This window comes from Jaculus jaculus, chromosome 7 (genome assembly GCF_020740685.1).
Source record: "Jaculus jaculus isolate mJacJac1 chromosome 7, mJacJac1.mat.Y.cur, whole genome shotgun sequence".
Lineage (NCBI taxonomy): Eukaryota > Metazoa > Chordata > Mammalia > Rodentia > Dipodidae > Jaculus > Jaculus jaculus.
This window is the reverse complement of record NC_059108.1, coordinates 130,870,017-130,886,825: the sequence shown is the minus strand read 5'-3', so window position 1 is coordinate 130,886,825 and position 16,809 is coordinate 130,870,017. Positions and strand designations below refer to the sequence as shown.

The following is a 16,809-nucleotide window of genomic DNA, read 5'->3' as shown; positions in this document are numbered from 1 at the left end:
ATGAAAGACACTCTCAAACTGCCTAGAGGATACAAGCTGGCTCACAGATTGCTAAAATCTTCAGTATGAGCTGGCTCCAGCACTTTCTGCCTGAAAATGACTCACAGTGCCCCATACTGACATGCTACATGATTAGCCTTAAGATCAGTTCAAAAACCAGAATTGAATGAATATGAATAACTATGAATATTCCTTAATCAGTCCTTACAGGACAAGCCCAAGGCTTTAAACACATAATCTGCACGATGATTTATTATATAACAACCACTGCATAACACTATAGGGAACAACAAAGATCAAATATTTATGTAGATAAATGAGCACCCAAACCAGTCTGCCTTTGAGATAACACTCAAGTCCTTGGAGGTGGAGTTGGATGGGTGGGAATCATAAAATGTTTCTTGTCTGCAATTTAGTCTCTGTCCCTGGATTTTCTGTGGTTGTTGTTTGTTTTGGTTTGGTTTGGTTTTGGTGTTTCAACATAGGGGTCTCACTCTAGCCCAGGCTGACCTGGAATTCACCATGGAGTCTCAGGGTGGCCTTGGACTCATGGTACTTCTGCCTCCCAAGTGCTGGGATTAAAGGCGTGTACCACCATGCCCAGCTTAGACCCTGTTTTTAATACTCAACTTCTTTGATTCCCATTAGTATATCTGCTTCGTGAACAACTACAGAGAATAACACAATCCCATGCTACCATGAAGGTCAGCAGGGGGATTGCCTCTTCTTTAGACATTAGTATGTTAAAAGTATGATGTAGGGCTGGAGAGATGGCTTAGCAGTTAAGGTGCTTGCCAGCAAAGCCAAAGGACCCAAGTTCAATTTCCCAGTGCCCACATGGAGCCAGATGCACAAGGTAGAACATGCATCTGCACTCTGTTTGCAGTGACTACACACCCTGACACTCACTCATTCTCCCCCTACCTATCTCACACATAAATAAAATATGTTTTTTAAGTATGATACAAAGCCAGGCATGGTAGCACATGCCTTTAACCCCAGCACTTGGGAGGCAGAGGTAGGAGGATTGTCATGAGTTCAAGGCCAATCTGAGACTACATAGTGAATCCAGGTCAGCCTGGACTACAGTGAGACTACTTCAAAAAAAGTATGAGGTAACATCACAGTAACACGTTGATATTGACTGAGCAATTTCCATGTTCTCAGACTTATTTTAGTGGCCCAGCAAGTCTCTGGAGTCATCTCATTTACAAAAGAGAAAAGTGAGTCATGGAGAGATTAACTAGCTTGCTCAAAGATCATTCAACTGCTTTGTTTATAAATGAATTGGGCTGGAGAGATGGTTTAGTGTTTAAGGTGCGAAGCCAAAGGACCCAAGTTCAATTCCCCAAGACCCACGTAAAGCCAGATGCACAAGGTAGTACATGCATTTGGAGTTCATTTTCAGGGCTAGAGGCCCCAGTATGTCCTTTCTCTCTCTCTCTGCTTTCAATGCAGGCCATTTTACCAACTGAGTGATCTCCGTAGCCAGTATTTGTTCCTCTTCACTACAGCTGTTACATACGTTCTTGGAATAAGAAAAATCCCTATGCAAGCACTGGAGAGATGGCTTAGTGGTTGAAGTGCTTGCCTACGAAGCCTGCGGACCCAGGACCCAGGTTTCATTCCCCAGTACCCATGTGAGTCAGAGGCACAAGGTGGTATGTCTGGAGTTTATCTGCAGTGGCTGCAGGCCTTGGTGCACGCCTTTAATCCTAGCACTTGGTAGGCAGAGACAGGAGGATTGCCATGAGTTTGAGACTACCCTGAGATTACAATGTGAATTCCAGGTCAGCCTGGGATAGAGCAAGATCCTACCTTGAAAAACCAAAGAAATAAAACACTAGTAACTTGTAAGCTATTTTGCCTGTGTGTGTTTATTTAATGTGTATGTGTACACACACATACACAGGGCACGTCAGGACCTCCTGCTGCTGCAAACGGACAGATACTAGCACCACTTTTAATGTCTGGCTTATACGGGTGGCTAGGGATTTGAATCTGGGCCAATAGACTTTGCAAGCAAGTGTCTTTAACCACTGAGTCATCTTCCCAGCCCTTTGTCTATGCATGCTGATCTGTTTCACATGCTCCCTCATCCCGTGGATTTTCCCAGCCAGCAGGATGTTTGTGGCACCTCTGGGGCTCTCACACACTGGTAGAAGCACACTTGCAATAGGTCCTCAGATCTGGAAGGGCCCTCACTCTTAGTGCGGTTTGATTCAGGTGTCCCCCATAAACTTAGGTGTTTTGAATGCTAGGTTCCCAGCTGATGGAAGTTTGGGAATTAACACCTCCAGGAGGCAGTGTATTGTTGGAGGCGGTTATAGCCAGTTTCCTCATGCCAGTGTTTAGTACACTCTCCTGTTGCTATTGTCCACCTTATGTTGGCCAGGGGGTGATGTCCACTCTCTGCTCATGCCATCGTTTACCCCTGCCATCGTGGAGCTTCCCCTCAAGCCTATAAGCCAAAATAAACTTCCTTTTTCCCACAAGCTGCTCTTGGTTGGGCGATTTCTACCAGCAATGCGGACCTGACTGCAACAGTTAGGATGCTTGGTTGCTGTGCAGGGTATGTGGAGAGGAGGTAGGAGAAGAGCTTCGTGCCTGAGCAGTATAACATGATGACTTCAGAGAGGGCATGCTTCATAATGAGACCAACAAACGCTGACAACTCTGGGCTGGAGAGATGGCTTAGTGGTTAAGGCGCTTGTCTACAAAGCCTAAGAACTCATGTTTGAATCTCCATGTCCCATGTAGCCAGATGAGCAGTGAGGCCAATGCACAATGTTGCACATGCATACAAGGGGGTACACCTGTCTGGAGTTCATTCGCAGCAGCTGAAGGTCCTGTTGTGCCTATTCTTTCCCTCCTTCTAAATAAATAAATAGGCTGACAACTCAAAAACATTAAGCCGGAAGTGGTGACGCACACCTTTAATCCCAGTACTCAGGAGGCAGAGGTAGGAGGATCTCCGTGAGCTCAAGGCCACCCTGAGACTACACAGTGAATTCCAGGTCAGCCTGAGCTAGAGTGAGACCATACCTCAAAAAAACAAAACAAAACAAACAAACAAAAAAAAACACGACACATTTCAGTGGAAAGAATAGCAAAGCTGGGCTAGAGAGATGGCTTAGCAGTTAAGACGCTTGCCTGCAAAGCCAAAGGACCCAGGTTCCATTCCCCAGGACCCATGTACGCCAGATGCGCAAGGTGGCACAGGAATCTGGAGTTTGTCTGCAGTGGCTAGAAGCCCTGGTGCGCCCATTCTCTCCCTCCCTCTTTCTCTCTCTCTCTTTCTCTCTCTCTCTCTGTTGCCCACTCTCACTCTGCCTCTTTCCCTTTCTCAAATAAATAAAAATTAAAAACTTAGAAATAAATGAGATGAATATTCAAGGCCACTCACTCACTAGTTGGGTGACCTAAGGAAAGTTACTTATGAATCTACTTCTTTCAGAATCTACTTCCTTCTCTTTGAAATAGGCTTGTTGTACACTGAATACAGCAAAGCAGATGAAGTGTTCAGCACGTGGTAGACACTCTTAGAAGGACAGCTATAGAAAACAGTACTAGGCTCTTTTACATTCTGTCTCAATAGATAAACACTCACTCCAGGCTGGGAGGGGTAGCACACACCTTCAATCCCATCACTTGGGAAGCAGAGGTAGGAGGATCACTGAGTTCAAGGACACCCTAAGAATAGAGTGAATTCCAGGTCAGCCTGGGCAAGAGTGAAACCCTACCTTGAAAAAAAAAAAAAAAAAAAACTCACTCTAACTCCACTTATTATATTGTGTTGTGAAGAGCTATTTCTACAAGGGACTTTCCTTGAATTCTCAGTTTACTTACTTATCCTTTTAAGGAGATCTGGAGCTCTAATGACTTTTAATAATGTGCTCCAGAATCACTCCCTAGTCCTCAGATCTAAAGCCAAGGTATTCAAACTATATTTGGACTCTAACCTTGAGGATTATTATATGAAGACTTAGGAACACAGCCTTGGGTATCTCTCCTAGAACAATTACTTGAGAAAACTGAACAACTGCAGTTCTAGGGTGTTTTGTCACCCCCATATAGGGAGTGTGTGGATGGTATACACGAATGCACATGCCCTGTGTGCACGTGTGGAGAAGCCAGAGGAAGACACTGGTGTCCTCTGTCTCAGGGAAGTAAATTGGAAGAGAGAGAGTCTCTCACGAAACCTAAAGCCCCGTTTGGTTCATTTGGTTTTGGTTAGACGGGCTGACCAGTGAATGCCAACAATGCTGCTCTCTGACCCCTCAGCACTAAGGTGACAGACATGTACAACCATACCCCGCTTTTTACATAGGTGCTAGGGATCAAATTTAGGTTCTCACGCTTACGCAGCAAGTACTCTTACCCTCCAGACCATTTCCCTAGCCCCACCCCACAGTATTTTAAATGGGTGGTTAGCAAAGAAATAAGACAACTCAAGTCAGAGCTGGAGGGATGGCTTAGCAATTAAGGCACTTGCCTGGGAAGCCTGAGGACTCACATTCAACTCTGCAGATCCCATGTTGGCTGCACAAGGTGACATAAGCGCACAAGGTCACATGTGTACACTAGGTGGTGCATGTGTCTGCAGTTTATTGCAGTGGCTGGAGGCCCTGGTGCACCAGTCCTCTCTCTTTCTCTCATTGAAAAGTAATAAAAAGTAAAAAAAAAAAAAAAAAAAATAGCTGGGTATGGTGGCACTCAGGAGGCAGAGGGAGGAGGATGGCCGTGAGTTTGAGGCCACTCTGAGACTCCATAGTGAAATCCGGGTTAGTGAGACTACCTCAGGGGGGAAGAAAAAAAAATTAAAAAGCAGTTAATGTCATAAAATCTCCACTTCCTTTTCCTTAGCAGCACATTACTAAGACATTTCATTCACTCCTCCCATTCCTTTCCACAGGCCTTTGATCATTTCATCCAACTTACTCTCTCTAGCAAAACTAATAGAAGTCTCATCAGCCCACACCTTCTATAACTATACGTCTAAAATAAGACAAAAATAAGAGTAATGGGGTGTGGGAGGAAGGTGGTGAGACAAAAGAACAAGAAAAAAAAAAGCTAACAACCATCAGAAGAACTGAGTGAGGGCTGAGGAAATAGCTTAGTGGTTAAGGCATTTGCCTGCGAAGCCTAAGGATGCCAGTTCGATTCCCCAGGACTCACATTAGCCAGCTGCACAAAGGGGCGCATGCATGTGGAGTTTGTCTGCAGTGGCTGGAGGCCCTGGCGTGCCCATTTTCTCCTCCTCTCTGCCTCTCTCTCTCTCTCTCTCAAATAAATAAATAATAAAATATTTTAAAAGAAGAGCTGAGTGAAAGACAAGACAGCATAGAAGCTGAACAGGCGCCTCTGCTCCTGGGCGGGCTTACCCCAAGTGGTGGGAGTCCTTCCACAATGTTGTTCTTCCCAGAGAGGAGGTCGGACACCGGCCTCTTCTTCAGAGAGTCCCTCCTGGCACGGTACCTCCCTGACGTGGTGAGGTCCGACTCCGACATGGAAGGGGTCAACAGCCCGTCTCTTCGGGGATGCTGGGCTTCCATAACCACGTGGACAGGGCTGATGTCCCTCGCTCTCCTCTCAGGCTCAGGGATATGGGGCTTGGGCTCCAGAATATGCAGAGGACCGGGGACCGCGGCGAGCGGCGCACACGGGTACCCCAGCGGCAGCTCCGGGGGGTAAGCTGCCACCAGCCCCGGCTCGGGCGCAGCCGGCAGGGTCCGCGCCGTGCTGTCCTCGTCACAGTCCTCCTCCTCCTCGCTGCTGTGAATCAGCATGGTGGCGTCTGAAAGCGACTTCTTGTGGCCATACCTGCCCCCTTCGGGCTCTTCAGCCTCGTCTGGCTTCGCTCGGTCGCCGAAGACGCCGGCCGAGAGCGCCCGCGGGGTCACGTCGGCGGCGGACGCGGACAGGGTCCTCTCCTTGAGTCGGAGGCCTTCCAAGCCGCGCGCCAGCCCCGCGACCTCGATGCTGTTCCGCTTCTGCAGGTGGGCGTGGCGGGCTGCCGTGAGCGGCTCGCTGACCTCCTGCAAGGAGTGGGCCACGGGGAGGCTGTCCTCCTGGAAGGTCTGCACCGAGTGGTGGACACGCCTGGTGATGAGATCCGGGTTGCTGCTGCTGATGTACAGGTGGCGGGAGAGATCCGGGGTGCTGTTGGCCGGCCTCGGGTGTGGGTAAGGCGGGGGCGGACGGTACACATGGGTTTTCATGATGTTCGCAGCCGGGTAGTCCTGGGCCTGGAGCTGCACGTTGGTCAGCTCGGGCACACTGACCGCACCCACCACCGGCCGCCTCTCAGCAGGGTAGGGATAAGGGGACTGGCTGTGGAAACTGTAGTTCAGGTTGAAGGGGTAGTGGGCTGACTGGGGAGAGGTAAAATGTGCATGCTCCCGAATTTCAGGCTGGCTGTAGACCAGGGCATCGGGCCTGCTGTAGGCACAGGAGCTGCCGATGTTGAGGTTCCTCAGCGAGTGGCTGTGTCTTTCTGCGTGCAGCACGCCTCTGTTGAGCCGCTTCATCACAGTCTCATAGTCTGGGGTTGGGCGGTAAGATGGGGGGATCAGGGCACTGTGCCGATGGGATGGGATGTAGTCAGGTCTCATGATGTCACTTCCAGTAATACTTGGGTTGGAGGACATGGGCGAGGGCTGCAAGTAGGGCTGAGGGTTGTTTAAAGAGTTACTACTGTGCGCGCTGTAGACACTGCCATCACGCAGGCGGCCGCCACCAAGGTCAATCTGGGTTCGATCCAAGCTCGTCTGGGAGTGACAATAGAATCCGTTCTGACTGGGCACAAAGAGGTTATCTGGAAAAAGAAAAGTTTTAAAATGAGATTGTCCAAATGTGCTAAATAGGTCTAATTATTCCAGCCAAACACTGAGATAGGCCTTACCTCTACATACCATTGTCTACGTAGCTTATAAACTCTTGCTAACTGACATGGCCTCAGCCACACTTAGTGGCCCTGGAAGCCTCAGCTTCCTCATCTACAAGATGGGGATGGTTCGGGCTTAAGGAGATGTGGTCAGAGTCCGACATCCAATACAGCTTAGCCAAATCTAGGTATAATATTAAGACAATAACTGTATCTGAAAGTAAAAACCATGTGCTTCACCAGAAACAGGAAGCGGAATTCCCGGAATGCTGCAGGACTCCAGGCATAGACACTGCTCAACCAACCGAGCCACCAACCAACCGCCCTGTCCTCTCTCCCGGGTCAGGTGCAGGCCTGCTGACGCTGAGCTGGCTGCAGCACTGTCTATGAACGTTTCCTTGGCTGGCACTGCAGGCTGTCTGCGCAGGTTCTTCCAGAGTGAGGAAGCTTCCACCACAGACGGCCACTAGCGCAGCATGATGTGAGCTGCCCGTGCACTTGGGTCACAGCAGCTGTAACCCTGCCAGACACCCAAGGAGCAAGAAGAGCCAGGTCAGGACAGCTGCAGCTGCACCCTGCCAGGGCCCCGACTTCAGTCAAACTCGGATCCAGGGCTCACAGACTCTGCAACTAAGCTTATGACGCTGCGTGTGTACCTGCCTATGGTGCTTCAATCTGCAGCTCACCTGAATTGTTTTACACTGAGCATGGTCACCAGCATTTCAGAAACAGACTGCAGCCTGCCCTCCACAGAACATCTTTTTATTTATTTATTTATTTATTTTGAAGCATACAGAGGGCTACAAAAGTTCCACAATAGGGGCTACAGAGATGGCTTAGCAGTTAAGCGCTTGCCTGTGAAGCCTAAGGACCCTAGTTCGAGGCTTGATTCCCCAGGACTCACGTAAGCCAGATGCACAAGGGGGTGCACATGTCTGGAGTTCGTTTGCAGAGGCTGGAGGCCCTGGTGCGCCCATTCTCTCCCTCTCTATCACAAGTAAATAAAAAGTAACAAAAACATTAAAAAAAAAAAGTTCCACCATAGCTTAAGTGACAACTGATCACTCCACACACCGAAGTCCACTGGATGCATTTTGTTCTGGTGGCACAGCTCTGAAGCAGCAGCCGCACCCCTCCTGCGCGCTGCACCCCTTCTGCACACATTCCTTCCTCGTCATGGTGCTTTGCCATTTACAGGCCACTGGGCCATCACTAAGTCTCTGGAATCTTTTTCTCACTATCCTCAGGGTTCAGGGCCCTCAGCTTATCTCAACCAGCCTGACATCTGCCTCCAGGTTCCTCTCAGCACCCCTCAAAACATCTAGTCACCAGGGAGTCTGTTATGTATAACAGTGGAAGAGGGGAAAAGATGACAGGAACACAGGCAAGTGAAAGGTGGAAGGCACAACCATCCCCAAGAGTTATGGAAGGACGAGGATGCGAGTTAAAGGAGTCCAGGAGAGGAACGGGTCACTGCCAGCTCGGACTAGGTTGTCGGGCCGTGCAAGAGGTGATAAAGACAATGTCTAAGAAGATTCAGCATTCAAAGGGCCTTTTAGAGAAGACGTGTGCCTGTGGGGAGGGGGACTCATCTTCCATCCACAGGAGGTCTCTCTACCTCTAAGAGCATGCGGAAGAGGGTGAGCCTTGGGCTGAAAAGATGGCTCAGGGGTCATGACAGAGGATGACCCTTTTGTCCTTTGATGCCAGACATAGATGTGTGACAAGGGACTGTCTGCCAAGGGAAAGTGAGCACAGGATTGACAGCCTCTCTCCTTCCCTGTAGCATACCATCTGACCAACATTTCAGACAGAAAAGGCTCCTGTGCGAGGCGTGGTGGCGCACACCTTTAATCCCATCACTCAGGAGGCAGAGGTAGGACGATCACCATGAGTTCAAGGCCAGCTTGAGGCTAATGCCAGGTCAGCCTGGGCTAGAACAAAACTTTACCTTGAAAAACCAAAAACAAAAAGTAGAAGTCGGGCATGGTGGCATGCGCCTTTAGTTCCAGCACTTGGGAGGCAGAGGTAGGAGGAGGATTCCTGAGAGTTCAAGGCCACCCTAAGACCACATAGTGAATTCCAGGTCAGCCTGGGCTAGAATGAGACCCTACCTCAAAAAAATAAATAAATAAATAAATAAATAAAACATTTTAAAAAGAAATATATGAAGTCACAAATAAAAGTATTTTTAGCTGACTAGATGACAAGGGTAAACACAAGATAAACCAAATTACCAGCTTGAAACCCATGTATCTGGGAAAGTAACCTCCTCACAACAGTAAGTAAGTATCAGGCTGTGGAATAAAGCAAAAAGTAAAATTTCACAGTTCCCAGCAAGTACAAACAACTGATACCAGTTCCTAAGTGCTTGCTTACCACTTGCCCCAGAGAACCTCCCATACAGGGTTCCCTTCAGCTGCCACAACCTATCTGGTAGTAGGAAATGGGGGTGATAGACTGTAACAGTGACGGCAGGATGGGAAATGGCCACGTGAGTCACCCTTGGGTGAAATGAGTGTGGGTGAGGTGCCACGGGAGCCAGCAACAGAAGGGGGAGGCTGCACACAGGGCCTCGGGACATCAGACAATGCTGTCAGCAGGAGGCGGGAGCGCTGCTCTCCTGAAAGAGATGCTCCACGCTGACAGCAAGGAGGACCTATGGAGGCTGGGAACCCCAGAGAGGAGGAGTAAGGGGTAACCAACAAGCAAGAACAGCACCCTAACAAGGGAAGTGGAAGAAAAGAAAAGAGAAACATAATCCAAACCACCGTTTAAAGTATGGAGAGCACCAAGTATTCAGCTAGTCACAGGTAAGAGACAACGGGGCACAAGTACAGACGATGGGCAGAAATGACATACAACTCCTGCTCCTGGTGGATGCTGGCGTCCCCACACCAAGCACTGCCTCCCTCACAGTGGGAACATTCTCATCTTGATGCCTCATGTCCAGCACAATCAATGCAGTGAGAATCTGCCTTCTGGACTATACAACCGATTACTGAAGAGTTCCCTAAGCGATAGGGCAAACAGTCTCTTCCTCATTCTGTGTCCTGCCATCCACTATCCCCCCAAACCACAGCAGTAGTCACACTCACAGCCCTGTCTCTAACTGCTGAAACTCTTTCAAGGCCTGGAACACTCTCCTCAGTCCCCTGCACGAGGAGCCTGTCTTCCACCAAGTGGCACAGTAATCGGGTGCTCTCAGCAAATCATAGGGTGTCTCTGGGTTCACACTGCAAGCATTTAGCTTATCCCTATGACAGAGCCCAAGCTCCGGCATTACTCTTCGGCATCCGCCTCCTAGGCCTTCAGTACAGCTGGATACGCGGTTTACAGGGAAGTGTTACATGAATACTCGAGACCAGCTCTGAGGCACTGCTGCCAGCACTTCCCTGTACTTAACCCCTGAGATCTGCAGTAATCAGAAGTTTAAATCTCTACAGCAGGAAGGTCCCAGACAGGGAAAAACAAATAAGTCTGGACATCTTTTGCCACAAAGGAAGCAATTTTAAAGGCTAATGGGGGCTCGAGAGATGGCTTAGCAGTTAAGGCATTTGCCTGCAAAACCAAAGGACCCCGGTTGGATTCCCCAGGACCCACGTCAGCCAGATGCACAAGGAGGTTTATGCATCTGGAGTTCATTTGCAGTGGCTGGAGGCACTGGTGTGCCTGTTCTCTCCCTCCCTCTCTCAAATAAATAAATAAAAATAAAAATAAAATAATAAAGGCTAATGGGAGCCAAGTGTGGTGACGATGCCTATAATCCCAGTATTGGAGGACAAAGGCAGGAGAATCATGAATTCAAGGCCAGACTGGGCTAAACACTGAGGCTTCATCTCAAAACAACTAGCAGAGGAGTATTACGGACTTAGGAACCAGCTTTAAGGAGTTACCACTGGCCACGGGGGGTTCCTCTAAACATCAAAAATTATATATTGCCGGGCATGGTGGTATATTCCTTTAATCCCAACACTTGGGAGGCAGAGGTAGGAAGAGATCTGTGAGTTCAAGGCTAACCTGGGGCTATAAAGTAATGAATTCCAGGTCAGCCTGGGCTACAATGAAACCCTACCTCAAAAAAATTCTTTGTGAAAAAAAATTTTTTTGTGTGTATTTTCAACATACATCCAAGGAAGAACTTGAATGTAATACTTTATTCTAATGAATCCAGGATGACTATAATCATGACAACAATTTGAGGTTTAACTTCAGTCAAAAGCTATACAGACTTCAAGAACTCTGGTCGTCATAGAGACACTCATGGTAATCACTGTGCAAGGATTTGTGCGAGAATTAGTGTACTTTACCTTGGGAAGAAGCAAATGGCTCTGTGTAATGTCCATTATAATGCAGCTGGGGTGGGGGAGGCATCACATAGGGCTGGGGCTTAGGCTAAGAAATGGAAAGTTGGACACAGGGTTAAAAAAAACATTGCCTATGTAACAGAGGTAAAGTAATTCTCTGCTGGAATCTTTCTCACCATTACAAAACTTCTTAAGGAGTTAGGTATGTTTATTGTATGTGGAAAATAACCATGAAGACACAGCAGGTCTTCCCGTAGCTATCATTTTCAGTATCTCCCATATGGCAGTGTCAAGTGCTGTGCACTGACCAAGGATACTAGATAGCACAAAAAGTCTGCATCCAAAGAGTCATGAGCAACAAGATAGAAATGCACACTTCCTTGTGTAGACTTATGACTGAGACACTTACATGTGGTATATGCAACCATATTAGATAGTCATCAAGAACCTGGAACATCTGCTTATGTTTACTTTTGCCTCAACAGTTAAAATTCCTAGTATTTGGTGGTACCTAATACTTAAACATATGTAAAAAAATATTAGGGGCTGGGGAGATGGCTCAGCAGTTAAGGACGCTTGCTTGCAAAGTCTCATGGCCTGAGTTCGATTCCCCAGCACCCACATAAAGCCAGATGCACAAAGTGGTTCATGTGTCTGGAGTTTGTCTGCAGTGGCAGGAAGCCCTGACGTGCCCATACTTACTCTCTCACTCTCACTCACTCACTCTGTCTCTCTCAAATAAATAAATAAATAAAAATGTTTTTAAAATTTAGGTTGAACCCATGGAAGATCAACATTTCTTTGGATAAAAATGATCAAACTTCAGCACACATTTGTGGTTCAAACTCAAAATATTACCAAAAGCATATTTTATTAAGGAAAATGACATCATTAAGAAAAACCAAACAGTGGTCTATCCCCTTCTTACCATGGACATCCTGGAAGAGGACCTCCGCCTGCCGGGGCTCACTAGGACGGTCTGCGTCGGCCTGGAAAAGAAGACAGTGCTGAGGAGAGCATCCCAATTCAGCAGCATGTCATAGGCAGGAAGGAGGCCCAGTGGCTCACGCTCACTTCCTAGCACGCACAATGCCGAGGGAGGAGGACTGCTGTGAGTTTGAGGCCAGCCTGGGCTACATGGTGAGTTCCAGCCTAGCCTGTCAACAGAGTGAAACACTGTCTCACAAAATGAGACAAACATGTAGGAAGGTAAGCTGAAGTCTTCTAAGGCAAACGGCACAAGGACAAACAAGTCCTAACTTGTAGAAATGGGGCATCACTGTCCTCGTGGGGCCTGAGCGGCTCCTCAGGACCACAGAACACAACACATTTCTCTAAGCAGTGAGGTCAAAAAACAAAAGAACAAGAAACAGAAAAGCCCATTTCTATCCCCATTGTTTTTAAATAGAAGTGAGAATTCTGTTGTTGGTCTGTGTGGTCAGTCTTACTGTAAGTAAGATATAGGAAGCCAAACACACTGAATTCTTGCTTTGCTGCTAACTTCAATAATGTGGCCACAAAGAATTTTTTTTTAAACCTTTATCATCTGTTCCTGGTTGGAGATTTTGTGTGACACATAACTGATTATAAAACATTCTGAGCCAGGCGTGGTGGTGTACACCTTTAATCCCAGCACTCGGAGGCAGAGGCAGGAGGATCACCCTGAGAATACATAGTGAATTCCAGATGAGCTAGAGTGAGACCCTGCCTGGAAAAGACAAAAGCAAACAAAATCTGTGACCTTGAGTTAGTGTGCTAAGAGCTAATTAGGAATCCATCTAAGTGAACAGTCATCAAATCACTTAATCAGCAAATCTACCATAGCATAAGCCTCTTTTCTTCCAAACTAACAAATTCTTTGCACTATGGTATGTGACTCAAACCCTGAATATTAGCTTATTTTTCAAGACTTCATGACAAAAAGAAAAGTAGTGGATAGAGGGAACGTCACATCAGGTGACTACAGCTGTTCTTGCAAGGTCATTTCTTTCAATAATTGCCCTTTCTCTCACTGAAAAATGCTCAGGTTGCTGGTGAAAACAACAGATGTCTCTTGTCCAAACGATGTTTCATGCTCACAGTACTCATGTTGGAGAGACATGTCTGCATGGTGCACCAGGCCTTTCTAGTGCCCAGAACTACATGGAAGTGCTGCATTTTGTAGTTTTGAGGTTTAGTTGCCTTTGGCTATCAACCTTCCGTGTGAGGCCGAGGCTTAGGAACTATATCCAGTCTACCAGAGGCTTGCCAACCGCATGCACCGAGCATCTTCAAGTACCACAAATGAAAGCCTGGGAGCAATGACAGAATACACCATCCACAATCTGCAGCAGCATATCCACAGCTGCCTAGCTAAGGGCAAGTATCTGAGAATGCCCAGCTTAGGAGTAGAGGCAGCCATTCTCACCCTCACGGTCTATTTTGGCATCTGGCTGGCAACATTCCATGGAAAGAGGCACAAATGGCCCACGGCAAAAGCCAGTTCTGCTCACAGGAAACAAAGAAACATGCTCTCTTCCTGCCAAATGGTCTGCCTCCTATTGCTCCTAGGCACTGTTTTGTTTTGTTTTGTTTTTGTTTTTGTTTTTTTACTTATTAGAGACAAAGAGAGGGAGAGTGAGAATGGGCTCACCAGGGCCTCTAGGCACTGCAAACTCCAGATGCATGCGCCACCATGTGCATCTGGCTTATGTGGGAACTGGAGAATCGAACCTGGGTCCTTAGGCTTCGCAGGCATGCGCCTTAACTGCTAAGCCATCTCTCCAGCCCCCAAAATATTTTATTTATGATTGATAAGCAGAGAGAAAGACAGAGAGAGAGGCAGGGAGAGAATGGATACTCCAGGGCCTTCGGTAACTGCTAACAAACTCCAGATGCATGTGCCACCTTGTGCATCTGGCTTATGTGGGTCCTGGAGAATCGAACCTGGGTCCTTTGGCTTTGCAGGCAAGTGCCTTTACCGCTAAGCCATCTCTCCAGCCCCTGAGCACTGTTCTGAGTGCAGCTCCTGCTGAGCCCAGATACAATCAACTTCACACAGAAGAGAATGTGATGTGTGTGTGGGGGGGGGTTGGTACCTCCCTAACTTTGGGGAGGGTGTGCCGATGGACAATGCTAAAAACAAGGGAGCTGAAAGAGCTCTTTAGAATAAATCTCCAGAATGTGCATGCAGGAGAAGAAAATAAAAAGTCTACCAGTCCAATAAAGTATATGATATGGCTTACCGAAACTGTGGTAAGGACAATGCATAGTTATCTCATGGAACCTGAACAGCAACCCCATTGGGGAGGTCCAGTTATTATCTGGGTTTTACAGATAAGAAAGGTGATACTTAGATTAAATCACTCCTGGTCATGTGGCAAGCAAGTGACAAAACATGCACTGGAACCAGCAAACCTGTCAAGTTTCTCAATGTGGCCACTGACAATGATTTGTCTTACTGTGTCTCCAACTCCAATGAACTTCTAAGCTTCATGGAGGAAGGAGACAAACTATGGTATCCCCAGTGCCTGGCAAATGCCCAGCCATTAAATGTGTTGAGATGAGTGAATGACACTGTGACATTCATTACTGAGCACCTATATAGTTGAACTCATATTTTAAGAGTTGTTGGACTTGCTCTGCGAGAATCCTTTCAGTCAATAATTTGTTTAATCACACCTAGTAAAGGAGATTCTGATGAGCAAAACATGTGTTGGATGGTGGAAATACCTAAGGAATGCTTGTCTCACTGACTTTCCTCCTGAGCTTTCCTTAACAGGTTGGCAAAAAAACAAAGGCTCTTGTTCCTCCCTGTTCTAGGGTAGGCCCGAGCTGCAGGGCCAGGCTCTTCAAGGTCTCTGGTCTGGCTCTGAGATGCTGCTCCTACTTGCCACTGTGGGTAAGCAGAAGGACCGAGCTGGCAGAGACCACCTAGGATTGGCTTCCCTCTCACTGTAGACCCATGATGTGTGCTTTCCTGGGGTGACAGTGACCCTCATCTATCCAAGGACCTGCTCAGCAAGGGAAGCTCTCCCACTCCAACTCTAGGAGAGTTCCCTGTCCCCAAGCCTTGTTTGGAAAGACCCAACCCACTGTCTGGGCCCTGTGGAAACTGCTCTTATCTCCCCACCACTTCTTACCACCCTGCCCCTTCCAGGAAACCATGGCAACCAGAGTCATTAAGGGCACAGGGCTGCTCCATCTTCTTCCAAGCTCCCTGCAGTCCCTTCAAGCCTGCAGTAGGCTAAAAAGAATGGGGAAGCCTGCTGACCCTTCCAGGAAGTACCTACTCCAGTCTCCTGATCATAGACGGCTCCTAAACAAGAGATAAACTGTGGCTTCTACAGTTACCAACAGCCCTGAACTACAGGGTTTGCTCACCAAACCTCTCACAGTAAGTACTCAGCCACCAGCACCCTGATGACTCAAATCTGTGTTTCTCTAGGAAAAGTCTCCTGGGCCCTCTGTCACTTCTCTTTGCAGGCTGCAAGGCACAGGCCACAAAGAAGGGACAGGAGCCACCCCCTCCCCCGCCCACCACAGCTTTTTCTCATGTACATATTAGGGAGGTTGATCTCACCTAGCCTAATTCTGGAGTCTGAGTACTGAAGGAGGTTAGAGAGGCTTCTCCACCCCCCCCCCCAACCACCCCAGGTATTTCAAGGTAGGGTCTCTCTCTAGCCCAGGCTGACCTGGAATTCACGCTGTAGTCTCAGGCTCAATGATCCTGAACTACAGGCACCTCGGAATCTAACCACCAGGGGGAACACTTTTGTACACAAACTCAGAAGTAGGCACCAGCAAAAAAGGCTGCCCCTGCTACAAAGAAGGAAATTATGTGGTTTGCATGAAAATGCATGGAATTGGAGACAATTATGTTAAGAGAAATAAGACAGACTCACAAAGACCACAGACAATGCTTCTTCTCATCTGTGGAATTCAGCAGAGTGGAATGGGGAGGGGGAAGGGAGTAAAAGGAGAAACACTGGGCATGTTAGAGGCTAAGGTAGGATCCCTGTAAATTCTATGCCAGCCTGAGACTAAAGAGTAAATTCCAGGTCAGTCTGGGCTAGAGCAAGATCCCATCTCGAAAAAAACAAACAAAAAAGATCTTAACGGACTTCGGATCTGCTAGAGAGCAGGAAACAGGGCATTCCATCGATGGTGTGGCTGGGCTGTAAGGGGAGAGGGTAGCACAATTAGGATCAGTGGGTTCCGGCAATCAGAGTCACAGATCTGAGCACGTCGGCAAGGCAAAAGCAGGCAGGCCAGAGAAGGAGGATTGCAGGAGGCTGCATTTCATGCTGTAGCAACAGAGGCATGGGAGAAAGGAACACTCAAGCAGTGATACATCTTTGGCTCATTCATCCACATGACTCCCTGGAGACAGGTAAGTAAGCATAGGGAGGTCAGAGGGGAGGAGACAGCAAGGTGCAGGATGAGAGAGGACAGCTTCAAGAAAAGTCGTGGGGACCTTTCAGATCTGTTTAGATGTCACTTTGCTGGGAAGCTTGTCCTAAGTAGGTAATAGCATCACAGACACCCCAAAGTAGATTATTTCTTTCTGTGGATCTGTTCAACAAACCCATCAAGGCCTACAGTGAGCCAGTCCCTGTGTGGCATTGGGAACACAGC

At 47.8% G+C, this 16,809-nt stretch overlaps 1 protein-coding gene across 1 annotated transcript in view; it reads right to left on the bottom strand.

The window, feature by feature from the left end:
- Ptpn21 (protein tyrosine phosphatase non-receptor type 21) overlaps positions 1 to 16,809 on the bottom strand; it is a 71,140-nt gene that overhangs the window by 10,094 nt on the left and 44,237 nt on the right. Inside the window, exons 11-13 of the mRNA XM_004649356.2 lie at positions 12,122 to 12,182; positions 11,197 to 11,281; positions 5,385 to 6,817 (exon numbers count right to left, since the gene is read on the bottom strand). Of these exons, the coding sequence (XP_004649413.2) occupies positions 5,385 to 6,817; positions 11,197 to 11,281; positions 12,122 to 12,182 (1,579 nt within the window). The remainder of the gene's footprint in view (positions 1 to 5,384; positions 6,818 to 11,196; positions 11,282 to 12,121; positions 12,183 to 16,809) is intronic.